Source organism: Hippoglossus stenolepis, chromosome 21 (genome assembly GCF_022539355.2).
Source record: "Hippoglossus stenolepis isolate QCI-W04-F060 chromosome 21, HSTE1.2, whole genome shotgun sequence".
Classification (NCBI taxonomy): domain Eukaryota; kingdom Metazoa; phylum Chordata; class Actinopteri; order Pleuronectiformes; family Pleuronectidae; genus Hippoglossus; species Hippoglossus stenolepis.
In genome coordinates, this window is record NC_061503.1 from 11,533,921 (window position 1) to 11,561,114 (window position 27,194).

Consider the following 27,194-nt stretch of genomic DNA (forward strand, 5'->3'; position numbering starts at 1 on the left):
GAAACAAATGAGTGTGTGCGGAGCGAGTATATGCAGCTCACCTCACTATTTGTTCAGACACGGGCTTGTTCTGGAACTTGGCAGGCAAGTCCAGGATGGGTTTCACCGTGAAACACTGGATGTCTTTCAGCAGAAACATCAAGGTTATAAATGAAAGTGTTGGAACTAAAACACGATAACAATTAGGACATGATGACAATTCAGTATCGTTAACAAAACTGAATTGTGTTCTTATAATTTCTTTCAGACACTTCTCTGATGTAACACGTAACTAGAAGGGCTCTTTAATGATAACACCCAATCTCGCTAAAAAAAGTTCCTAGATCTTCCCTTTAATCTGGACCCTCTGTAAACTTGAAAGCATTCTTCCTTGCGTCATAGCCAACCCCTTCACAAAATTTCATTTCAGTTTTGGTGAGGATACATTGTCCTGAAGAGCCCTTGGTGTCCTCGCTGGGTGGCGTGGTCGTCTTCATCTTCTCCGCGTTGGGAAACTGCGTGAGGAGACGCGCCTCGAAATCCTCTCTGCGCTCGTACTCCTTCCCGCGGTACATGAACATCTTATTCTGAAGGACGATAAAGAAAAAACAGGGAGACATTATGATATGTACATACAAGCAAGCACACAATCATAAAATCTGGTGCTAACTAGCTCACATTATGTTGGACATAAGGTACCACTGTCCCTTTCTTTGGCAGTGTTGACAGCGTACAGTGTCATTTCATGGACCATTTCACAAGAGCATTAGATCCAGTAGTTAAAAGTCATTCGGTGATGGGAGCAGGCTCTAATTGGCCCTGTGCTGTGCCCGGGTTAAAGCACATTATCATAATCTCCATATTAAATCTTTGGAAATGAGGTAGACAAAGTTGTTGGCACCGATTGAGTGTTTGGACAATGAGAGCGGCCTTGCTTTGGGAGACAAGGACAGACTGCAAATGACTACTGCCACTCAGCTGGGGGGTGCTTTCACAAAACGGGTGCTGCTGAATACAGCGAGTGATGACGCTGCCTTGTAAAAGACGTCTTAACATCAGTGTGGTAAGATCACGGCAGTGGAGGACGAGCTGTCCTCACATCTCAGCGACATGATACGAGGGTTTACTTTGAATTACAACCTCATTCATTAGCTTAAGAGGGACATTACACAGCTTGAAAGTCAGGATCTTATCTAGAGAAGAATAGCACAGACTTTTCTTTTTTGCATTTTCCATCTTTCTTTCACAGACCATCACGATACAATAGCTCGCAAACAGCAGGCCCATCTCGCTCATGCACAGCACACATCTCAATTCCCCAATTAATTAAAGCAACTGCAGCCTGGGGGACATTTGCTTTGACAGATAAGTTGACGAAAGCAAATTGATTTCCAGAGCCATCCCCTTTCAACTGCCGGTGGTTCCTCTAAATCTGGCTAATACATTGCTGCAAATCTTAACTGTAAGTTTGACCTTTTTACTTCTCTAAATCAAACAAATCCGATCATGGACATCTAATCGATGCCAACTGTTTGCTTATTCATAAGAGGACAGTGGATTCACATTTGCATTCACGGTCTTACACTTGCTGGTTCTGCCAAAAAATAAAATACTCTCCATGAGATAATAATTCATTCGAAAATGGTCTTTCAATTTCAATTTTTCATTCGAAAAAGACAATTTCATACAGTGACAAGAGACAAAGCAGCTACAGTTCATATTGCTGCAAAGTCTTGAAGTTCATATGAAACAATCTAACTTGGCAAAACATGGGATGTTAAAAATTAATACAAAATGTGTTTAGTGATGAATGGACACCAATCAGCAATCAACGAGGGTCTGAGGGGCCTTCCTGCTTCGTAAACCAAAAGTAATACGACCCCAACTAACCCTAACTGGGATTTTAAGATAGGTGTGATGTGAACTCTCCTTTTGGGGAGCACAGTTTTGAATTAATTGTAGCTGATGTAAATGTAACTCATAGATTTAAGCTCTTTGGACGTGTTTGCTTGAAGACTAGAGGACGTATCGTTTTTTATAGTATAGGTAATGTAGTGTTGAGGGTGAATGACTGAATCTAAATGGAGTATCACGGTTTACATGGAAAAGGTCTTTAAAATGTAGAGTCGCTCAATTTCAATCTACTACACGCTCAGATAAAAGGTTTAACTGACACCCATCTGGCTTTATTCCAAAACAAAAGTAAATGATATGAGAAGAGTCCACAGAGTGCGTTCCCTCATTTCTGCGAGTGTGCTCAGGGGTCTGTCTGAGGAACATTTTGAATGATGGAACATGACAGCTCATATCCGAATGTGCCGTGCTCGGATACATATTTCAAACCCCAACTTTCACACAGCCTCAAATGCTCTTTAAGCCGCGCGCTCACAGGAAACTCAACACGGCGATTAGGTAAAGTTTGTGATTGATGGGAAGAGAAGGGAGAGGCGGAGAGAGACGCCGGCTGGATGTAAAGTGAAGGGCAACAAGTGTAGCGGAAATCTGCCTTTGAAATGCTGAGAATACCTTTAACGTGTCAAAGGGCGGAAAGCTACTCGGGATTCTTTATGGAGCCAACAAACACAACAGGAGCTTTCAGTCATGCTTCAAAGCCTCTTGACGAGGTATTGTGGCTTTAAGGTCGAAATCATTACACAAACAAACGAAACAAGGTTTTTTTAACTGGGATTAGCTGTGACCGCAGATTTAAACATGATCTGGAGTGCGCTAGTGTCTGATTACATTAACAACTAATAAATCATGAGCAGCTGAATTAAGCACTCGTGCAGAAAATCAATTCTTAAGGGGGCGTGGATTCAGAATATCTTCATCAAAGCATTGATTTTCTTACATAATTAACTTTTTCCTGCTGCAGCACACACATGCAAAGAGGGGTTTGGAGAAAATACCCCCCCCCGCTCCCCCAACACTTGATTTATCTTAATTAGTAACTCACACACAACTACTTCCATATGTGCTCACAGAAGTCTTTCCACATAATTATGAAATATATAGAGGATGCTGAAGGAGCTCTTCTGAGAGAACAAAGTAGGAGCTCACTTTATATCTATTCTACTATATTCATTCAAAAACCCTTCACAACTATAAATTCAGCAGGAAAATAGCAATTAAGTTGTATCTGTGTAGCTGTGTGGGAAACACAATAAAGAAAACTATAAACACGTGAATCTAGTGCAGATTCCTATTGGCAAAGACAGATGCATACACCAGCACAGGTACTTTCATGTCAGGCTCGACTGTTTCGTAAAGAACTAGAATTTCCGTCCTGCTGTTTTATGCCTCTGCAATCCAATGCAGTTTCAGCCTACATACATTTTGGTGTATGGTGGTGAGGCCACCTTGACCTTCAACCACCAAAATCTGTCCAAGTGAACATTTGTATTTAATTTGAAGAAAGTCCCTCAGGGTGTTCCTGAGATGCTGCGTTCACAAGACAAAACATGCGTTCTGTGAGGTCACAGTGACCTTTGACGACCAAATTCTAATCATTTCTCCCGTGAGTCCAAGTGAAGGTTTGTTCCAAATTTGAAAGGATTCCCAGGAGATGTTATGTAGATACCGTGTTCACAAGGCACAAAAATGTATCTTGTGACGTCAAGGCGACCTTGACATTTGAGCATCAGTATCTAATCAGTTCATGCTTGAGCTAAACTGAACATTAAAACCAGATAGCAAGACATTCCATCAAGGCAGACCGGAGATATCACAAAAATGGGACAGACGTGTTATACATATGTGCATGTAGACGCACAATCATAGGACGTTCGGCTGCTGGCTTGTAATGGCATGGAAAAAAAGAGAACTGTCCTCTAAGGACGTTTATATGGCCAGTTAGAATGAGCCTGTTCAGTCTGCTGTGTGTGTAATGGAGTGTCTGCCCTGTCAGGTGAAAGAGGTCAGGCCGAGCACATGGAGATCGGAGAGTAGTAAGACCCTGGTGAAATGGCTGTTTCCTCATAAGAAAATGAGTAGGGCATCATGAGGGGATTACTGTTGTTGAAACTGGACTTAATCATCTCATGCTGCAAAGACTTTTGGGCCATTTGCTGTGAAGCTTGTGTGATAAAAATGACTCGAGGAGGCAAACAACACCCTCAGCGTTATTTGAGATCACAACCTAGAAACAGCTGTAACAGGGAATACATCAAAAGCAAATAAATCGTCCGTCGTCAGAAAGGGCGACACAGCATCACAAGGTAATTCCTACGTCAGTAAACTTTTCTGTTTAATGAAGTCTGATATGTGGACAGATTAGAGGAAGAGGGGTCTGATATGGACACAGTGGCAGCTCAGACACAGAACACGACCCGGTGAGGAGATACCAAAGTCCCGTTAAACACGTACTTAATTTGTGATAAGCTGCAATCAGATCAGCACGAGGCCTGTCCAAACATTTGGAGGAGAGACACAGATCAGCTCAGGTTTAGCAGCCAAGGACACCTTGTGATGCAGACTCGGGAGAAAAGAGTGTTCGGCGAAGTTCAGGAAATGGAATTAAAGTGTTTGTACTGTGATCAACCCTGCGACTACATGAACAAGACTGGGTCAGTTCTCGTCCTCATAGGAGCCACGATTTTCACACCCATGTCCTGCAATGGCAAATTTTGGATGAACTTTTAGGAAACTGTTTTAATAAGTAAGATGAGATTCATATTAAGGAGCTGGGAGAGACAAAGCATGAATGTGAGACAAGGAGGGTGCGAATGTGCGTTTTAAAGTCACAGCTCTAGACGTGTAAAACATATGTATCGATGCCCGAGGACTGAGAACGAAGCGAGCACCGGTAAACCTATTGATTATCAGTTTTTTTTTTAAAGTCACCCACTGTGCTTTTACGCTGATGTGTGTACTCACTCGTAGGAAGGAGGGGAACCCCACGCCGTAGTAGCCCACAGCGAAGTAGTCTGGTTTGGGCCGGATGACCTTCACGATGTTCTCATAGAACTGGGCCTGCTTCCTCTGTGGGGAGATACAATCATAAGCATCAATGTTTTTCATTTGACTTTTCCTTATTGGTGATTTTATTAATACTTTTTTGTTTAATTCATATCTTGTCTTGCGTCATCCAGGTTGAGGTCTTTGCAAACCAAGTTGTTGTTATTCTTCCGAAATTGTTGTACATCTAAAAATAAATACGACCTCATGTTGTGTCAACCAAGTTCACACACTGACTCCGAAACTCCATCTGCCAGAGGCGTTCCAGAGAGTTACTTGAGCACTTGTGTGCATATCAAGCTGGACTACTGACATACTTAAATAAATAAAATTTGATGGTAATCAGAATATTTCTGCAGCCCCTTGATCAGAAGATGAAATTCTTCTTGTACCTGACGGCTTCTCAGGATTGGATGGACCAAATTTGTTCTTTTTCTTTTTTAAGAAGTGAGAGGACCACAAAATCATCCTCACTGCTCGACTCCATTTTATCTCCCGCTGGCAACTTTAAGAACATATAGAATAAAAAAACGACTAAGTTTGCAAGGTTTCTGTGTGTGAAGATTTATATTGGATGGGGCATTTAAAGAAAAACACATACAAAAATATGGACTTGTGCAAAGACCTTTAGCTGGTTGCCACTTTTGAACACAGATTTTTAATCTAGATCAGATTGTGGTGATGAAATAAAGTGAAAATAAATAAAATCAACATATTAGTCAGGAAACCTGTAACTTTGATATCAATGAGCAGAGCTTTAATGGACTCTTTTGACAAGCAGCAGGAAAACAAAACTTACCAAGGATGCGCTGAGCTGCTCAAAGTCAAACATTTCATTCTCGTACTGTTCAGCCAGTTCCTTTCCCAAAATGATCGCCTCCTCCCACATCTGTTGGAATCAGAAATAGAGACAGTTAGTAAATTAATCAATTGTCAAGATCGAATGCTGAGATAAAGAATTCCTTTTGCGACGGCTCTCCCAGGCAATGCTCGTCATTCTTGAATCTATCGTATCATGTCAACATTATTTTATTATTTTTCTTTGATCTAAAACACTAAACCATCAAATTCCATCCATATGTTTTATGGGGATGCATTTCTTGTTGAGACTCATCCACTGCAGCCGAGGGCTGTCACACATAGATGGGAGCCACTCGAACATGTTGAAAGGCTTCTAAGTGGCTTCCTGACAGATTAGATTGGGCTGAACTGATCTGGGTCAGGCTGGAGGTGGATCGACTCCAGACTGCTACTCAGATCGGGCTGCCATCGGTGCAGAGCAGCGGCGGCAGCACCATCTGGGACCGTGTTCTGGATGACACTCTTAGAGACTGTCCCTTCTCTGGAGTGTTGATGTATTCCTGCAGCCACTGTGACACTTCCTGATCACTCTGGTGTGTGAGTGTGCAAGTTTCTCCAATGCTCTCTCAGTTTGTTTTCTCCATCGCCATATCCTGCTGAGTGACAGTTGGCGAGAGAGCCAAAAGTGGCGGCTGCACCCCAACACTGATGACACATACAAAGCCTTGGGACATCATCTCTGGCTGCAGTTCTGCGGACCCATTCCAAACTCGGCTTACAGGCTGAAAAACATTTCTGTCCTCCAGTGGAATAAAATATGAGCAGGGGAGAAGAATGCCTGGCGATTATAAATGACCTGTTCTTCACGCCATGATCCAGAGATGGTGTATAAGAATGTCTCTATAGTGGTGCGAGGGAAACGGGGGAAATGGGGACAGCGGGAGAAAACGGTTCTTGGAAGGTAAGTGACAACAGAAAAGAGGCGCATTAATGTATAATGCGCCTTCGTCCATAAGAGCATCAGGTAAAAGAAGAGGATTATTTCCAATCCCTGAAAGAAACATAAAACTTCAATTCAGCATCTCTACCTTCCCAGGCCAGAGGGAGGGATGACGACATCTAAAAATAGCTTCATCAGAGCCCTGGATTTATCATGATTACGACCATTCCCCCGTGTGTGTGTGTGCGTGTGTGTGTGTGTGTGTGTGTGTGTGTGTGTGTGTGTGTGTGTGTGTGTGTGTGTGTGTGTGTGTGTGTGTGTGTGGGGCTAGTATGTGCGTCTCTCACCTTGCCCTTGTCGAAGTAATTGATAATCTGCTGGTAGAGCTGATCCTTGAGCTGTCCTTGAGTGGCGGCATGGTAGCCGTCTCTCTGGGTCAGGTGGGCTGCGCACTGCTCGTCCGACCACTACAGGGGGAGAGAGAAATTAGCCTCGGGGTCAACGCCGCGCCAAAAGCGGATCGAGTGACAAGAAATCAATGGCTGAGTTATAGCCGATGCAAATATGGTGAGACGGATGTGTATTTCTTTTTACAGCTGCCCTGCACTCTGGCAGGGCGAGATTGAAACTTAAGGTTTGGGCAATGAAACGCGCGTCAATACATATCGAATAGTTCAGAGAGAGCATTGATGCAGCTCATAGCTTTCTGTTGCTAATGCTTGCGGATACAGTGTTGCACACAAGATCCCCCACAATCCAAAAACATGTTAGCTCATCGGAAGCCAATCTAGTGAAGTATAAACAGAGGCAGGCGAGGATGATTGATGCAAGAGAACACAGGACGAAAGCAGAGGTTGGTGCTGCCAGTGAACTCCATCTCAGCAAGGATAATGATGGGGTTTCTGAAGGGGCCAGAGCAGCTCGGCTAACAGGGAGACAGTCAATCTGATGGGCCTCTGTGTCATGGAAGCATAATCCCACTCGTCCAGCCATTAGCAGCCGGCTTTAATTAGGATTCTGAAGTCCTGCTAGTGACCTGAAGAGTTAAGATCTCTGAGAAACTTCTGACTGAGAGCAACATTTGAATAGCAAAGCCGAGGAATTTGCATGTCCTGAGCTGGAGATGGGCGAAAAGGTAATTGCTCGGCATATTGTCGCCGTGGCATGAAGAGGGATGCAGGGAGGCTCTGGATCAAGCTATTGATTCCTTCACGGCAAAACTGCAGCATTTAAATGTCTCAGTTTATTCACGGACGGCCAGTGACCCTGCATCGACAAAAACTGAAGTGCTGATACACCTCTGACAATACACAAAGTGATGTAAATTAATAAATCTGTTATTATACGACTGCAGCTAATCTACTGGATGACTAATTATCATTACAGGAACCAGCTTTTCCCAGGTTTACAACATCATTCATCCTTATTCATGCTTGTGTACATGTGCTTCTATTGCCTGGTCTACACGACGGCAGATATTTTTTGGAATGGATATTTTCCTAGTTGTTTTTAAAAATAATACGAGAACACAAAAAGGAATACAAACCCTAAAACAAGCATGCCAGGCCAGCAGGTGGCGATAAAGTCTATATCAACGATCCATTTTTACACGAACACATAGATACATAGCAACTGACAAATCTGAGTTTTAGTGACTTAAAATGCAGTTTGCATGTGGACGAGATGCAAACACAGAGGGAAAAGTAGATTTTGCAAAACATCCACAAACGGTGACTTTAATGACGACCTCGCAGAATAAAACATTCATCAATACCCTGGTGCAACAAAATGAACTCATTACCAACATTTACTGTAATTGAGTCCGTCTCTAAAGGTTTAAATTAGGCTATGATCAGAGATGAGCAGAATTGAAATAATAACAACAAAAACAGGTCCTGCAAATGCTGCTTCAGCGAGGAAGATGTGATTCAGTCAGTCTGCTCTCCCCTTTCGGGACCTGAACAGAGGCTGGAACAGTCAGCTACTTATGCAAATACAGATGAGATATTGGGTGCAACCATGTTGGATAAAAGCCGGAGAGGAACAACTCCAAACTCAGGTAATACCAACCCCCCCGACTGGGAATAGACACTGCAGTTTTTTTTGCGCGCGCAAGGAGTTTTGTGGAATATTTTGGGCAAAAGATGGAAACTTTTAAAGCTGAGAGCAGGTCGACATTTACAAGGTGTACTGAAGAAATGCTGACAGAATATAAATATGTATGTGTCTAATATAAGATATCATTGCAGTGGGTATGTGGTAGGAACCGGCCCCCTTTTCCACCCTAAACCGAGGGGGCCTTGAACCATGTGATCTACAGACGAGGATTGTTCATTTCTGGCTGACAAAGAGGACAGTTAAAGTTCACCTTTATCTCAAAGCACCTCAGGAGGCTGGGAGCTGCTGCTCCTCCTGTTTTTAACAATGTCTTTTCTGTTTTCAGGAAAGATCAGATACCAGCTGAGATTTGCACCGACTACTCAAGGTGAGAAAGATGCTGCTCAGCAGATCTGCCCTCTGAGCAGCCATCTCATACCATGATTGGATTAAAGGGATGGCGACCTATATTTCCAAGTCCTGTGCACATTCCAATTCAAATATACACCCTTGTTTGACGCCCGGGGTTCAATACCATCTGCCTGATAACAGCTTGAGAGCTTGGGATTCTGTGATCGGTGCCGTTTGAAGTATTTGGGAATGTTTAATTCCACGTTAATTTGTTGTTGGTATTGTGCGTGTGTACCTTGAGCAGTTTGGCGTGTAGCAGCAGAGTGTAGGCAGCCTCCGTGTAGTTGTCGCACTCTTTGTGGAGGTCACACAGCTTGTAGAGGTACCTGGCAGGAGAGAGCAGTGATTTATGGGTCGTATCTGGGAGGGCCTCACACACTCAAACAGCAGACAGGAAGTTAACTCTACCAGAGATGATGCGTGTTGACAGCCTCTTTTACCTCAAATAACTTTTGGCGGACAGATGGAATTATCTGAGTGGCGAGATTTGCGCGAATGGAAAATGCACTTCAGCAAAATCAAATATGTTATTCTGGAGTTCTGGTGCATGTGCAGCTCGGAGGGAAGGAGCCAGATGTGCAGCATTTAGTGTTGCGGAAAAATTAGGAGCGGACTTTGCCTTTCACATATGAAGAACGCAGCAGGAGATTGTCTAAGTCAGAAAATGTCCGGACCATTCATGTGAGCGGTGGTGCCTGGGCAGAGCAGGCAGGAGGCAGGACGTGACGTATAAATGCTGCAGGGTTTTGTTTAGGCCTCACATGGGCTCACTCAGATATTTTACAAGGAGGCTGGCAGGAAAATTATTTCAGAAAAGGTTGGGAGCAACTTATTTGGACAATTTGCATTCCCACATAAAGCCCCTTCAGGAAATTTCAGGAAAATCTCAGGAAAATCTCCAGAGTTTATTGCATTTCTGAGAGCCACTTTAATTATATACTTTATGGGTGTGTTTTAAAAGCCTCAAATAGATTGAATGCTTGGAAAATCTGAGCAAACTTCACTCTTACTTACCTGATGTACATTTCCTCTCTGTCTATCTCCTTGTAGAAGTTCTACAAGAAGGAAAAGAAAAATCATTTAAATGCATTTCTACGGGTTCAGAGATTTACAACAACAATGCCACCATGTTTAAAAGGTTCAGCGTGTCCTCCTTATGAAGCATAATTCTAGAAATTACTGGACTGTAGATTATTACGGAAAAAAACTAAATATCTTGGCTGTGTGACAAATTAATTTTCTTTATGGATAAATAAAGATGTACTGGCTCGCAGCAGGCAAACAGTAAGTCTCTAGTAGAGAAAAGTAAGTTGGCTGACAGAATCACAGTGGTCGGATGTCGCACTGCTCTCTTGGCGAAAACTGAAAACTCATATTTAATACATGACACATCACAGAGAGAACATGACTCAGATAAATGTTGCATGTAGGCCACGGGCCTGCGGGTCACATGACACAAAACCGACATTTTGGTGCTCCCTGGTGAAATGGCACTTCACAGAGGCGAGGGGTTTCAGGTGAGCGGCTCTGTGATCACGTCTTGATGCATCGTGACACGTGCAGGTGACTCTCACTGTTTCTTAACTGGCATCGATAGTCTATGAACCATGCTTAGGTGTTGGTAATCCAGATGTTGTCGACATTTCATGCAGGGGGTTGTGTGTTTTTGTAAGGGGCTTGTGCGTGTTCAGAAATTTTAAATAGCCGTCTTACGAGCACGTTGACAGTGCAGCTCATGCGGTTCTCCTTGTTCTCGTCGTGCATGATGGTCCTGTAGTCCAGCAACCTCTCCAGCAGACGAACCACCAGTGTGACGAAGTTCTCGCCGCTCTTAGCCAAGTACTTGTGCTTCCTGCAGTGCTCCAGTAAACTAGTGTGTGTGTGAAGGAACAGAAGCCGGGGACAGAGAGGAAAACAAATGTGATGCATGTACAAGAAATGATTCGAATGCTTAAAGGTTCAGTGTGTGGAATTTAGTGACATCTAGTGGTGAAGTTGCATGTTGCAGCTGAAAATCCCTCACTTCACCCTCCCCTTCCAAACATGACAGAGAACCTGTGGTAGCCTTCAGTTAACGTACAACTCAAAAGGTGTTTAGTTTGTCTAGTTTGGGCTACTTTAAAAAACATGGCGGCCTCCGTAGAGAGGACCCGCTCCCGATGTAAATATAAAGTATTTAAATATCATTCTAGGGTAAAGAAAACAATTCGCACAATTTAGATTAAACACACTAGTGAAAACATCACTAGGATTATTTAACGTTCAATTTCTGCCAATAGATCCCTTTCACCTAAATCTTACACACTGAACCTTAAAATATCAACATTTGTCGCTTAGGATTTGGCTAAACCTTCATTAGCATCCTCGTGAACTGAGAGCACACATCACAGCGGCAAACTGCGATGAGACGTCGCATGATCATCAGCACACTGTGATTATTTTGAGGAGTGCCATGTTGCAATTAGCATTATCTAACTCGTGAGAGGCTCGGGCGTAATCCTGCCCGTTAATCAGCACTTACATTTTCTGAAAGAGAACTTTGTACTGCTCGTCTCCGCGGCCCCCCTCCACCTCGTGATCCAGCTTGGTGATGATCTCGTTCTCAAACTGCAATTAGACAGAGCAGGCGTAAATAATCAGTGTAGCTAATTTTTCAATTCATTAACGCCATCTCGCCGTCTCACTCTCGCTCTCTCTCTCTGCATCAAGGCTCGGCGGATGAGGGGATCTGTGCGTCGTCTTTTTTTTACCCCCGTCCCCTCTCTGTCCGCCCAGCTGGCTGTAGGCTGGTGTTCGACGTTCATCATTAAAGCTTTTCTTTATCTGTGTAAATCTGGTTGGATTAAAGCAACGGGGCTACAACACCAGACACATCCCTGTTATTTCTGCAGCTTATGGCAGTGATGCATGGACCTTATTTCTCCGATATTTGTATGTTTCAGCTGTATATATACTGTATAAAAATAACTGAACCAACTTCTTGACATGCTCATGTGTTCAAAAGAAGAGTGAAGTATGAAAATATATAAATGCTCCTCTCTGTTAAATTTAGGATTTACAACACACTCAGGGACAAGGTAAAGTGAATGTTACTGGCTTTAGGCTGACACATTGGCTTAAAAAGATGTGTTTTGATCTGTTGTCATTATTATTATTATTACACATTTATTACCAAATCGTACTTAGGGGTGACGTTACTCCCCCATCCATCCCAAACAGACCGCACTGTTGCAGATCATCTATTAAATGATCTGATAAGAGGGATGATGGTTAAACTACCACAGTCTTCACAGGAATAAAAGGGCGAGCAGAGACACACCGGTTCTTTGGTTTCATACAACTTCAATGAGCCTCACATACTTTGGGAGCCCACATAAACATCACAGCACTGAAGACTGCCTGAGACGTCGTATGGCAGAACAGCTGCAGTCAAACGGATTTCCTCATGCAGAAAGGCTTAATTTTGCACTTTAACGAGGCATGACATTAAGTTCCACTTACCGTGGCTGTTGATAATCGCAGCACAACAAAACGAGATTTGCAGAATTACAAGTAAGCTCGTGGCTATGAAACACATTTTTCTTCAGATGGACTGTTTCTCTGCACGTTTTTATAAGATTTCCCAAATTAACGCCAGCTGCTTCACTGTACTGCTTCAATTATGTCACGTTTCAGAGGACGCACCCGCTGGAAGCTGCACGTGAAGTGGAACTCGCACTGCATCATGTCGAAGAAGATGGGGATGGTGGCCTTTCGCAGCTCGATCTCGGGAACAAGCGTCATCTCCAGGATGGGACCCACCATCTCTGGGATGAATCTGATCTTGTGGGGCCCTGAGAGGGGGAACAACATATTCAGTAGATATAAACACATTGTATTTTACAGAAGTTATTCGTAGACTTCAGTTTGAACCAAACCGTACGATATGCTTATCTTCACAGAGCAGGACTAATCCTTTATGTGCTGGGATTTAAAAAAAGTAGCTGTTTGCGACAAACACAGCAGAAATGTGGCTCCCCGTGTTTATCAAGTCTCCTCTCATCAGAATTTGCCATTACAATCACGCAGTAAACAACTTCTAACCAAACACCTCAGGTAAAAATAAAAGAAACATAGCGAGGGGCTCATTAAAAACACAGTGAATGAGTCGATCTAATCTGGTGGAAAGCTCTAATTAAGGGATCAGATGGTGCGGGTTACAATGAGGGAACTTTGAGGGAAACGCAGGTGCCCGAATCTAACACCCCAATCCACGTATTGCAGTCTCATTCCATTGAGACTCCAGTGCTGAGTCAAGCTCATCATGCATGAAACTAATTAACACATGATTGTCTATATTTAGCTCCTGTTCTTGTCTGGATTGACTTGTAATGACTGTGAAGGTGCCGAGTTGGCAGATCATCATAAATATAAATAGAAGAAACAACACTTCATCGCGTCAATTGCCGTTCTTCTCCTGTGGTGTTTGTGAAACTGATCCTCGACAGTGGATACATTTAGAAAAGAAATTAACATATTGACAAAGGAGTGGGTGACGTTACCTAGATTGTACCACATATCCCTGATTTCAAAGCCAATTTGTCTCCTCATGTCCTGGTACCTGAAACATGAACAGAAGTAAAGAGAGAAATTACAAAAGTTAGATCACAACAAATGAGTTGGAGTACAAGAGTAAACTCACACAAAAAACAATTGAACATCACATGTGACAATTTCTGTGCAATGTAATATTGCATACTGTTCTGTGTAGACTAAAAGGTTTAGTATACATTTTTTAAACATATGCTATATGTATGTTTTCAACTGTGGAAAGAAGACATTAGGGCACAGTCAAATAAACAATACAAACAGTGATTGCTAAGAAGATCAAAAGTGTACAGCTGTATAAATGATGATTAGAGTCCATAATGCTGAGCAAACAGAGCTGAGCTATATTTTGGCTCAATGTCAGTGTTCATTATTAAAAGAAAGATAATAAACCCAAAAACCAGTGAGTGAGCGTTTGTACCAAATTTGAAAGGATTCCCTGGAAGTGTTCTTGAGACGTCGCGTTTCCAACTCAAATAATGAGGTCACACCTTTGTCCACCAAAGTCTAATCAATTTATATTCGAGTCAAACTGAAGGTTTTATACCGAATTTGAAGAAATTCTCTCAGGGCGTTGATCGGTTATCAAGTTCATAAGAATGTACAACGCAAAAACCACCACAGGCAACCACCAGCGCAGTGGAATGAAATCTAGTGGGATGCATCACAACATCTGAATGACAGTTGCTATATTTTATAGATGTATATTAACCACCACGAGGCACCTCAGAGTCAAAGATGTATTTCACAGCCTCTCTGAGAGCTGCTCTGGTCTGATGGAGGTCCACATGTGCTCTGACCGAGCTAAAGAGAACTCATCTCATCTTCCTGCGGAGAGCTAAACACAGCACATGGTGGAGTGTTGTTCCTGGAGTCTCATGCATCTCTGAATGACAGCCGTTGCAGAAGCATATAACGAAACTGTGTAAACACAATTACCATGTGACCGCTGGAAGTTAATTTGTTTAGTCTTTCCTTGATGTTTTTTTTTGGAATACAAACGCACACAAATGAGTTTCTTCCACTCGCAACACACACACACGCCGGCAGCCAGTCGACTGTCAGCTGTGGTCTATCAATTCTTCTCTTCATGCATTTCAAACACACAGGGGACGGAGGACAGGCAACATGAGGCAAAGTGTTTGATCAGACAGCCTTTGTTGATCCTAGTTCTCTGAGGTTGACTTGGTGTGTCAAGAGCCCTTATATAAAACAAAGATTTGCAAAGGAGGATGGAGGGATCACTCCCGTCCTGAGTCTTTGTCTAGCTTTTCTTTTTTTTTTTTTTTTTACGAATGAGGGCTTTTAAGCTGATCGGCTCTGCCATGTCTAGGTCGTGAACCAATCTCCATGGCAGCTTGGGGCCCATCTCCCTGCCTGCCACGCAGTCCCGGGTCACAGAGAGGACAAACAGTGAAGTGGAAAGGACAGTGAGCGGGAGACGGACAGTGAATGATGGGAGAGACTAACAGCAGTGGAAATAGAGGGCAGCGAGGCAGAAAGCGAGACCCACTCCTGTGAAACCGATCACATGAAAGAAAAGCAATGACTTCAGCTCCCTCAAAACAAGCAGATAAGGAAAATTGAGTAAGTTCAAGCCTGAAATTGTTTCAAGATCAAGAATATAGTGGACACGATGGAGGAGGCGGTCCTGAGAGCCATTTCTGACCGTGCACCCTCTGTCCACTGGCCTGGGCATGACACACTTTAGCTGCACCTCTGCATGCTGAGAAGTAATCCGATGTATTTTCTCCGTGGGGAATTTCTGCACTAAACCGTATTATTGTGGTCCTGTTGTGTCGAGCGGTGCCAAACCATCATGTGTGTGTTGCGGACTGGGCTGATAAAACAACTACAGTTACCACCTTGTGGTTGTTTGTCTCTGCAGACCAGTCAAGTTGCAGAATATATGGTCACAAAAAGTGTTTTTACAGAACATTATGATGTCATACCTTTTGGTTAAACAATGCCATCATTTTGACATTTTATCCTATAAGACATTTGTCAAGTATGTGTGTGTTTATGCAATTACAGCAAATTTGACTCATCCTAACATCCAGTTAGTTAAGGCCTGCATCACAGTGTGATCAATTCAAAGCATGCAACACTTTAATTCATCTGCAACACAGAGAGAAATCGATATTTGCAAAACAGCTTCTATTTTAAAGAGAACATTTATTAGACCCCTGACATTATGGAACTTGCAGCCCATTGACCCAAGTCACAGTTTCTAGATTCTTTTTAATACCTTTTTAAAACTTTTCTTTTGGTGGAAGCTTCACAAATGGTTGACATTGGGTTTATTTACTCTGACTACCCATTTACTATTTTGACCGTATCTTTTTTATCCGTCTATTTTCCTCTACTTGTGTTCCTTTGTCTTTTTCTCATTTTATCTACCTGCCTGGTGTTATTTCCTCATTGTCAACACACTTAAATTAAATTAGGTTTCGTATCGTACAATCTCACTGTTAATTAACAGGATTACGCAAAAACTAGAGGACAGGTTACCATGGAATTTGGTGGGAGGATGTGGTTTGGATCAGGCAAGAATCCATAAAATGTTGGTACAGATCTGGATCAGGGGGAAGACTCAGGATTTTTGTTTCTCTTTCTTTAACATTGTGAGATAGGGAGTTTCTCAACAATTTAGTTTTCATTAATCTTGGTCTTGTAAACAGATTTAAAAGACTGATCTTTATGAATGTTTGCAATTTGGTGCAGATCCAAATAAAAGTCTGGATCTTGTGAATTTAAATGTGGTTTCTTAAGGGGACTGTTGGGCCTTTGTGGAAGAATACACTCTCCGTGTTCCCTTCCAGTAGTTACATTGTCAGCACCATCAGGGTCTAATGAAATGCTTTTTTTTTTTGAAAGGCGTCTCTCGCTGAACAGCCAACAAAGGCGAGAAAAGGGTAGTGTGAGGAGTAGCTCATTTTATAAAGCGAATGTAATTTAAAGTCAGATGTGGTGTCAGAGTCATTAATCATTTTTTCCCTCCCTACAGTCTCATGCCCTCACCAGATGGTGGCACTGCAGGCGACCACAACGTTTGCCCAGGCCAAGAATCAGGCCCCATCTGACATCAGAGTATCACACTGAGGCGCTGATGGAGACCCAGTGACCAGTGGACACATGTGTGAGTTTGAGGTGTGAGCGTGAAAACTATCCTGACCTCTGATTATCATCCCTTCAGTCTTTTCCACTCATCGTGACATTTCAGGGCACACTGTGGCCTCTGATTGGAATTCTGAAAACCAATCGATTGTTTTGCCAATATTGTACAAAGTCCCATTAATGTCTTTTGACAGAAGAGAACAAAGAATCCTTAACAAAGACGCTGCGTCACCTCTTTGCAGCGAGGCTACCAGATTAAGCTGTTTGAAGGGAGGAACATTGGAAATACAAAGGATTGATCTTTAGGCAGAGTATTGGCAAGATGACGAAATATAAATACAGAACTGCCTCTACAAATTATTGTAAAGCTGCATACAAAACAACAGAAACAGAAAAGCAATATGACATCTTCCTCTGTTCTTGCCTGTCAACCAAACTTGAATGTGCAACTTGTTTGTGCGTCTTTGCGCTAACAGGATCTGTGTCTTCCATTAAAAGCAGTTACCCGTTTTGCGAGCCAGCAGAAGCATGTGCGTCTTTACTCGTGCTCGGATGCAGGGAGCAGATGAATGCTCAGGAGGCGTCATGTCCTCGTCTGAGCTGAGACAGATGCAGGGTGCTGTTCTGTCACACTCCTATACACAGCGAGACAGACAGCTACGACTGTCGGCTGTCAGGACCCGAAAACGCGTACCTGTCAGCGAACGGGGGCCGGAAAGCTTTCAGCGAGGTTAACTAAGAATAACGTGTCCACAGAGGGACAGCAGTGAGCAGGGGCGAGTGGATCCAGGGCTCCTCGGCGGCGTGTGCTGTGTGATGCAACTGGGTCAGGGGGCAAAGAGCAAGACTGAGAGGCGAGCGGAGGTGAAGGATGGGAAGGCAGGAGGTGATGGGAATGGAAGAGAGGAAGAAAGAAAAACACTGACGGGCAGATGCAACAACAGAGAAGAAAGAACACACACACAAGTGATTGACAGGTAGTGGCCTGTGAGTACATATGAGATGTGAAAGGAAGTGGGAGACATTCAAAACCTGACAATATGACACTCCCTCTCTTCATCACTCACACTTTAAGTGGATGTCATGACAGTGACACGGCTGCATGCTCATTTTACGCAGCTCTGCATGCGAGTATCATTTCCTCTGTGGCTACAGCAATTCAACAAGAACACTTTAAGAAAAATTACAGTTTATTATCTCCGACAAGGAGGTTATAGTTTCATCTGCGTCTGCAAAGAGTCCAGATAATGGCCAAATGAGCCAATGTGAGATGTAAAGCAGGAAATTCTCAGGTCAGATGGTGGGGATAATTTAAAAGGGAAACTTCGAAATAAGTGTGGAGCCAATTTTGCGCAGATTTGCCGGAGTTCACGCCTGAAAACGGCTCAATTGTGTGTAGTTTGATTCTGCCTGATTGAATTCAAGGGGACTGTTGGGCCTTGGTGGAGGTTTGCGCTGCACTGAGTTCTATTCTAGTTAAACCTTTATTCCTTTTTTGGTAGATTTGTACAGAAAAAACATTCTGGTCATTAAAGCTGTTGCTGAACTCGGGAACATGGCGATTTCACAGTTTATTCAAATGCTCTGAACAACTTTATATATAGACAAATTAAAAAAATGAACAACTTGCATTTCAGTTATAATCCTTCATTGCACAATTATTATTTTTCTCTTCTGAATAAGTTTAGCTCATCTTCTTATGTTTCTTTACCCATCATGTTGCAGCATCTCAGATCTCACCAATTAACTTGGTGAATGTCATCATTGTTATATATATATATATATATATATATACACACATTACTCTAACACATTAATTTGAATTGAAAACTTGGAATTTTCTTATTTATAATGACATGTTAGCCTGTTATCTAAGTTCTGGTGTATTAATTATCAGAAGGAAATGAGAATCACACAAACAACAGAGCAGAACTTCACAAACAGCACCGGGAGACATGTGTGACGCAGGAGAAAAGCACACGCGAAGCAGTAAAGATCTGCGTTCCACACATCTATGATTTCACCCCGTTCTCTGCTCCCGAGCAAAGCCACAATAATTGGTATTGCAGGCGGTGCTGACAGTTCATGCGCCAGCACGCAAGGAAACGGGGATGTACAGAGGGAGAGGTAAAAGAGAAGAAGGTGAGAGGTAGGTGGAGGGAGACAGACAGGGAGACAGAGGAGGAGAGCGGGTGGGTGGAGGTAGACAGAGAAGGTGAGAGAGAAAAGGACAAACCCTGTATAATATCCGCTTCGCTTGCTCTGGAAGAAACCTGGCTGCGCTTGAATGACATATTTGGCAGCGTTAACGAAACTGCCTGGAAACAGCGAGTCAGAGATCAGCCCTCTCCTATACTTAGGCCAGTTATTGGGTATGTGAATCAAATAGCGATTTCTTTCAAGGGAGGGCAGAGAAGTCGAGGGAGGGGGTGGAGGAGGCTGGGAATGTCTTGTTTACTGTGCAGGGCTGTTTGTGTGTGTGGGGGCCGATAACGAAGCCCTGACCAGCGAGCGGATTCTCCCTTGATGTATGTTTTGGTGACAAACGCTCCTCCAAATGAAGATGGGAGCCCAGAAAGCATTTACACATTTGGTTGCATTACCGGACTCTATGAGAATTACTAATGTAGACAAATGGTTCTTTGTAGATACAGCCAGGATGAAGAGGAAATGAAACGACCTTCTGAACTTAAAGCTGAAAGGAGGGAGCAGACGTTGACCGGACACAACAAATCTCTAAACTTTGTTGAGTTACAATTTCAGACATCTAAAAACTCTGAGTGGTATGATACCGAAAATGTTCCGCTTTTTCTGTTAAGCGAATAAAAGAAAGAAAAAAAAAAGAAGATGCTTTTCTGAAACTAAAAAACGCCTTCATTCCAAGAGGGGATTCCCAACTTTGTCTGCTACCTGAGGTTTGAGTTCTAGATGTGCTCTTTCTTACCCCTGAAGTTACTCTGAGGCTGTTCTGCTTTGTTCAGAAGGGCGGAAATCTAGTGCAGCCTCTACAGAAGGCAAGGGGAGTTGGGTATCCCTGAGCCTCCGTGTGATGAATTATATAAAGCCTGCTCATGTTGGGGAGGAAGCTCGGACGGAGTTGATGTGCAAGGAGGATGTCCTGTGGACTGAGAGAGAGAGAGCGCTCATACTCACTTGTGAAAGATCTTGGCCCTTTTGTCGCTTGAGAAGTTCTCCAGCTGCAGTGACTCCTGAGTGAGGAAGGCCACAGCCAGGTGAAAGTAGTTGTTCCACAGCTGAGACAGAGACACAGACAGAGAGTGAGGTGGGGCAGGAAGGACAAATATTTATGAGGTCAAGAGGTCAGCTGCCACAAAAAAGGGAGAGCCAACTTTCAATCAGACTGTAGCCTTTTTCAGACATGAACTCTGTATAATGTCAGGAAAATCAGGTCTGGACATTTTCCTGAGTTTTCATTTCGCATATGAAGAACGCAGCAGGATATTGTCCACGTCGGACACGTTCACAAAAACAGGAAAATGTTTGGAACGTTCAGGCGAGGGGTGGTGCCTGCATGGGTACAGCGTGCAGGTGGTAGGACTTGACGTGTAAAGCCCGCTGCAGAAATCACGTTTTTCTTTACCGCACATTAACACTGACGTCAAGCTCTCAAATCTCGTTGTCTTTCCAAGTTGACATCTTCATCATGGTCTTCTACGTGCATTGGCTCCTCGAACAGACATTTTAGTTCATGTCTGAAAGCAGCTATAAAGAGGTTCTACTGTAGCCACCATCATTCACAGCTGCACAAATAGTTCAAGCATGCACAGGAAATAAGTCACTTGATAATGCCATTTCAAAGATATAAAGAATATGTATTCTAGCACACATTCTCTTATGATAATACCCATAAGCCCAAATACATGAATCTTAAAGCTACAACAGTAAAAATGGCTGTACGAGACTCGAGATGATTTATCTCAACATCACTGAGCTGTAGTTTAAAATAATGAAAACCCAACAGCTTTTTTCATACATCATAAAGAGGGCTGTAAGTGATAGAAGTCACTCTAAAACACTGTGACAATAATCAATCTATTAAGGCTTTTTATGTTCAGTGCAACTTTAACATTCTTCTGTAGGTCAGACATTTAAAAGACAGTTGCTCTAGTATGGCAGCAGTGTAAAATGCACATCAAATTGCCAGCCATTACAAACTGATGTTCCCTCGCCACAGCTTTTATGTCTGCTGCCTCCAGCAATTTTCTTCTTTTCAAAAGGTCTGTTGTAAATAGAACATATATATTCCAGTGTCGCCTTCACTATAAGAACATTGTGGTTGGGATGGTGTGCGAGTTGGTATCAGGGTTGTCTTCACAAAGACTTTCACCCATTCTGCTCTTACCTGTAGCTCGAAGTTGGTTTGATCCAGAAACTTCTTGTTCAGCACCGCTGCGTATTGATTAATGGCCCTCAGGAACACTCTGGAAAGATAAGAGAGGAAAACGTGTTTGGATCTAATCTTAATAAATATTTCTCCACTTTAAATTAAAAAGTGTTTAGGTCTCATTGTTTCAAAATACATTCGCTTAAAAGGTCAAGTTCAACACTCTGCACATTCTCCACTGAAACCAATCTCCTTGTTGATGAAGTAGCCCCCAGGTATTCACACCTGACGCAAATACCACTGAACACAACATTTGAAGTCATAACAAAATGTTACTTGTGACGACATGCTAACAAATGAGCCACGTTTGACCAAAACAGCTCAGCTACTGTAGAGATATTTGCATATTGAAATATAATGGATTGCATTTATATTGTAAAGGCAATACAATAAAGTATAGTTTAATATTAACCTACATTTTCACCACTTAACAGAACAAACCTACTTCATGGGTATTACTGCTGCAACCTTAAATGCACACACAGTATACCAACTCTAAGAAAAAGGCACAAGTTTAGATTATGCATTTCTATTTTTTAACCTGACGGCTACTTTCTATCAGCAGTCCCTGTAAGAAAACACCCCAAACACTACAAACTACAGGATGCAAAAAAAGAAGCTACACACAATGTGTAATGGCAGATCATTTGAGAACTGAACTGCAGTTTTAAAGCTGTGGTCAGAAGAGAGAAAAAGGTTCAGGAAGAATGAAGGTTTTCCCCTGTGAAAGAGAAAAGTACGTGCTTCCAACAGAGGTGAAGCACAGGTGCAGTCTCTCTCTTTGGCAGGAGGCAGAGAAAGGCTGGAGGCACTCCCGACAAAAAAGATGCATTAACTAGATGTTAATGAGAACACTGTCTGATGGGTCAATCCCCTTTGATGTTGCAGAATTAAATGTTAATAACTTAAGTGGCATGAAGCTTTTAGAGAGGAATTATGATTGCTACACACAGAGTCAGAGGCCCATCCACTATTTCACTCCATTCCCTGGTAGAAGCAGCCGTCGAACAATGTGTCTGACAATCTCTAAGAATTACCTACTGAGGACAAAAAGTCCTTATGATGTGTTTTTAATAACCTCAGTTATTTTATTTAAGTTACTGTCAGGTTCTTGTGCTTTTTCAGTTTTAGTCGCTGCTTCCACTCCTTAACGATCAGTAAATGCAACTATTGATTGGCCAAGGCATTAGAATGTGTGACTTAAAAAAACCCAGCAAGGTTAAACAAGGACGATTCTTATGCCACTTGCGTAGATTGCCTCAGGGTTTCATGAGCAGGCAATAAAGCAGCATTAAGATGTAACGCTCAGGTAACCGACTCTGGCAGGTGAGCAAACATCTGCTGCACTGGCTCGAGCCGAGCCGCTACTAGAACTGGGTCTCTGCCGGGAATAGGTAATTCCTCGCACATCATCTACTAGTCTGGCAGTGAGCGTCCCTATCTCCTGAGCTTTCATTGGCGTAGGGACAGGACAGGGGTTTCCCTCAGGTTTCCCATCTTGTCTGACCTTGAAAAGGAATAACCATCGCTGTTAAGACTACAACGCAGTGGGATCTGAGGTATTTTAAAGCTGTGCAATATTCATGGCCCACATTAATCTCCATTGCTGACTAAATGCTATCTCGGGCCGGTATGGGATACGTACTTTATTAAGAGTAACCTTAATCTTTCGCTGAAAAAAGGTTAAGTGTCATTGAACACCTTTGGATAAGCCATTAGCTCAGGCTCTCTGTCCTCAGAGTGGGAGAACCCCCCCTCCCCCTCCCATCTACTAAGCACTCAGGCGACCTATTACCACCATCCAGTCTGCGTGAGCTCAGGCTCCCCCTCTGCACAGCTCACTCAATTTTCTGCAGCTGTGAACCTGCCAATATGGTTGATACGCTTAACACTGCGCTTACGCTCAACTGTGTTTCCAACCACTGCACTTTTTTGGCTAAGAAATACTTCTGCTCAATATGTGAGGCTCATAATATCTCAATTCATTTTGATTATCAGGTGACTTTTAAAAGTGGCTGATGGAAGAGCAGTTACTCATACCAGGTGTCTCTCAAAAACATTGGCTTTCGGTTATTACTGGAAAAGGTTTACATGCTGTAATGTTCAGAAAATACATCACTTTCCTCGTAGTGTCCATTGCTGCAGCTCCTCTTTTCAGCCTCTGTCTGAAACACTTGGTTTTTAGCGCATGTCTCTTTAAGGAAAAGGCGGCCACCGAAAATAAGGTCATGTGACATCAGAAGTATCGGCCTGATACCATAAGTTGCTCAGGGCAGGCTTTGTGCTCTTTAAATTTGCAAAACTTGTACATACATAAAAACCCATATAACACACTAGAGTAGAGAAAAACTGAAAAAACATAATTTCTCCTTTAACTTTAAAATGAATCTCATTTACTCTGCCTGCAAGAGCCCATATCCACTCTGAGATTCATAAAGAGGTTGTCCAGGTAATAGAGTAATACCAGGGTGTAATGGAGGGACATCACTGGAACAGCTTTCTACGATGAAGCGACATATCTTGCATCTCTTGCAGCTCCTGTGGCAACAAATGAATCTGCGAATCTCATTAAGGATATACGTATGCATCTTTATGGAGACGGATACCGATTTGTGCCAACCCTGTTCACTAATGTACTGTCGGAGAAAACTGAGGTAAGGTCTCAGTGTGGGGGGTTTAACGACAGCGGCCAGTGAGGCTGCATATTGCAACCAACTCAATATCCCTGGGTTCACCCTCATGCTTCCAAGCATTGAGGAGCACCAAGAGAAGAGCAGAGCAGGCAGGGTGTCGATGGGAACCCCTCTTGGGCCAGTTCTTTAAAATATGATAATGACGGAATTATAAGTGACTAGAATCACAAATCTTTGTTATGAACAATATAAATTCTATGCCGGCTTTCTGACAGTGATCTCATCCCAACTAAACCATCTGATTCTGACCACAGCTCCATACCAAATATACATTTTCCATGTCATTCTATTGCCAAAACGATAATTATGATGACAATATTTCTCAACTAATATGGGGCAATATATTAATTTCACAAGCTCCATACAGTGGATATACAAAATCTCTTGGATCAGAAGGTTTGAGCCTAGAAAAAAATCTAATTAATCAATTAGAAAATCTATCTAATTCACACTTAACTTGCCTCTTATTAAAAATGACATGAAATAGTTTTCCTGACAAGATAATAGATTCGATCTCAAATTCTCCTTGACAACAAATGCGATGTTAAAAATACCAATAAATAAACCACAATTGGTGGCAAATATGAGCGAAACAAAAAGTCAAGTGAAAATAAGCACAAACACACTTCAAACATTTTGTGGAGCAGTGAAACGATATTGATTCTTGCAGCAGGAAATTAAACCAATTCTCTCCTTAAAAAACTGAAATTTCCAGTAAAAAGTCAATAGATATAGAAGAGGATGAGCCTTATATTAATGTTGCATGTAATAGATGGGATGTGATCGGTTCACCTTATAATCCAAAACAGTAACATAGAGTTCCCACTGCTGGGTCACACAGTGAGGAGAGGAGCGAGATCAATACTCCTCACAGCTTCTGGCTAAATACGACTCAACAGGTAAAATGCAGCTGTAATCAGCCATCGCATGTCCTACAATCAGCAGACGATCCTGGCAGATGAAATCTCCTGTGCTCTGGCCGCACACTAGTGTGACATGTTTTGCATAAATGTTTTTCCCCGTGTGTCTATTTCTCATGTTTCGTGTCGGATGGTGATGCAAACTCAAGTAAATGAAAGCCTATTTGAAGCCGGCAGTCTGCCTGAGTGCAGACGTATAATGGGATTTAACGAACAGACAGGACAGTTCCTCTGTGAGCACATCCTGCCATTAATTAAAGTGAAAAAACTTAATGAGGCAGATGAAAATAGAATATCCTCTCCCTCACAGTGGGCTCTGACTAAGACGCTCCAAAGAGGCCATTTGAAACAAGATTAAAAGCATTCAGAGCCTGTTTCTTGAACTCTGGAAAATAGTTTTCTTAACGTGGTCTTAAAAAGTATTTTATAGAAAGTGTAGTCTTCAAATAAATGTGATATACCAACATAAGCTCCCAGTCTCTATTTGAGTTAGGACTTAAAAAGACCCATTTACTGTATATTATGTAGTTAATCAATATATTGACATATTCCGGGAGTATTCTACACAGAAACAGCAATGAGTGTGAATCAACGGAACTTATGGTCAACATTAACTGCATATTATACAGTCTGCGGTTTCACTTCTCTTTGAATCTTGCATTAATAACAGCACAAAATGCCAGAGGGGGAAGAAACTTGGCTGCATCGCAACGTCTGTGATGGCCAGTCATTACGCCGCAGACGGGAAAGATGTTTGGATGTAAAAGGGGGAGACGATGACAAACAGTTCTTTACAACCCCATTACAACCAGACACAAAACTTTAATCAGCAACTATAAACGTGATCAAAGACTTATCCGATAGAGTCGGTGTTTGTTTTACAGCTTCACCCAAGATATCAAGCATTTCTGTGAATGTAATTCGTAAGAACAACCTGCCCTTATGCTGCCCGGTGCTTATTATCTTCTCCAGAAATCCCCCAGCTTCCCTAAGTCCTGCTTAGGGAGACGGAAACTTACAATTGTGATGCTTTAACTTTTTAATTAGTCAACAGTAGGAGCAGCATAGCACCTCCTACGCCATGCATATGGCATCATTATGATAAATATGCTCCGCAAAACTGTCAGTGTCAGAAAAATTGCCCCATTACCGTAGATTGATGGGCGTGCGGCACATTTACACTTCAGCAGAGAAAACAAGAGGAGTTGATTTTCACACCCATGTTGCTTTAAAAAAAATTTAAAAAAATCAACTAATTTCCTGCTGCCATGGTGCACACACACACTTGAGCTCCGTCAGGTGATCCGCACCAAAGACGACTATAGCATCTATGCTAATAAGACGTTATCAGCAGATCATACTTGCTAATTGAGTGCAGAGAGCATACTCGATAATGATCGCAATCTATTTGCATACTACTGCTGAATGTGCCTGCGCTCAGAGATAAGGTGAGGTCAAAAAGCTTGGCTATCAGAGCTATTTATTAAATTAGATTACCGGTATTTAAAGACACCTGATCTAATATTAGATCAATTTGTTTGTCGACACACTTTAAACCCAAATGCATCTTACATACAGTAAATCTATATCACGTTAATCATGGCTTTTCAAGGCTGTAAGAATATGAGGTACACCACAGGGAAGCTCTAATGACTCACAAATATAACTGGAGTGAGTCAAAGAACTGCTCTCGACTGGTTATGTTTTCCATTCACACGGAGCGGAAAAGAACTCCTCACTTTAGCACTCAAACCAAAAGAGCTCTCACACAAAGCTGTAATGATGGTACCCAAATAGAATCAGTGCACCGAATTAATAGGAAAAACAAATCTTTTATCTTAAAGCTGAAATCCATTATGTCCTTTAGATAATAAATAGGGAGTGTTGAATGGGGGAGTGAGCTGAAACACAGCATTAACTTGAGTTTGTCAGGCTGTTGTAACTGCCAAGTTATATATCACCAAGTAATATATTTAAGGTGGAAAATCAAAATGGCTAGACCATGACCTCACCCATCGGTTTGTGACTTGTTTTGAAGTCCCTAGTTTGGCATATTGTCCAACACCATCTTGGTTTTTTGAAGCCAGAAGTAACCACATTTGGAGGAGGGGGGGTGGAGCCTGGCTGAGAACTCGCATTAGCAACCTGCAGCCATTGGACAGTACTTGCTGTCGATGAGATGTTATCCACGCCCCAATGCATACCGTGCTTTATCGTCTATTTGACTTTAAATGGGACCATAATTTACAAAATTAGCATTAAGCTGTATGAAGAAAACTTAAAACTAA

General features: G+C 42.4%; 1 protein-coding gene across 6 annotated transcripts in view; it reads right to left on the reverse strand.

Annotated features, from left to right (window-relative positions):
* The window catches only part of dock1 (dedicator of cytokinesis 1), a 170,973-nt gene that overhangs the window by 19,828 nt on the left and 123,951 nt on the right, over window positions 1-27,194 (reverse strand). For all 6 annotated transcript variants that reach the window (XM_035145037.1, XM_035145036.1, XM_035145033.1 and 3 more), the window contains 13 exons: window positions 21,252-21,330; window positions 20,042-20,142; window positions 13,726-13,784; window positions 12,869-13,017; window positions 11,706-11,791; window positions 10,898-11,054; window positions 10,199-10,239; window positions 9,420-9,510; window positions 7,024-7,143; window positions 5,735-5,824; window positions 4,855-4,959; window positions 425-566; window positions 42-123 (listed from right to left, as the gene is read on the reverse strand). In XM_035145037.1, coding sequence (XP_035000928.1) covers window positions 42-123; window positions 425-566; window positions 4,855-4,959; window positions 5,735-5,824; window positions 7,024-7,143; window positions 9,420-9,510; window positions 10,199-10,239; window positions 10,898-11,054; window positions 11,706-11,791; window positions 12,869-13,017; window positions 13,726-13,784; window positions 20,042-20,142; window positions 21,252-21,330 — 1,302 coding nt within the window. The remainder of the gene's footprint in view (window positions 1-41; window positions 124-424; window positions 567-4,854; window positions 4,960-5,734; window positions 5,825-7,023; window positions 7,144-9,419; window positions 9,511-10,198; window positions 10,240-10,897; window positions 11,055-11,705; window positions 11,792-12,868; window positions 13,018-13,725; window positions 13,785-20,041; window positions 20,143-21,251; window positions 21,331-27,194) is intronic.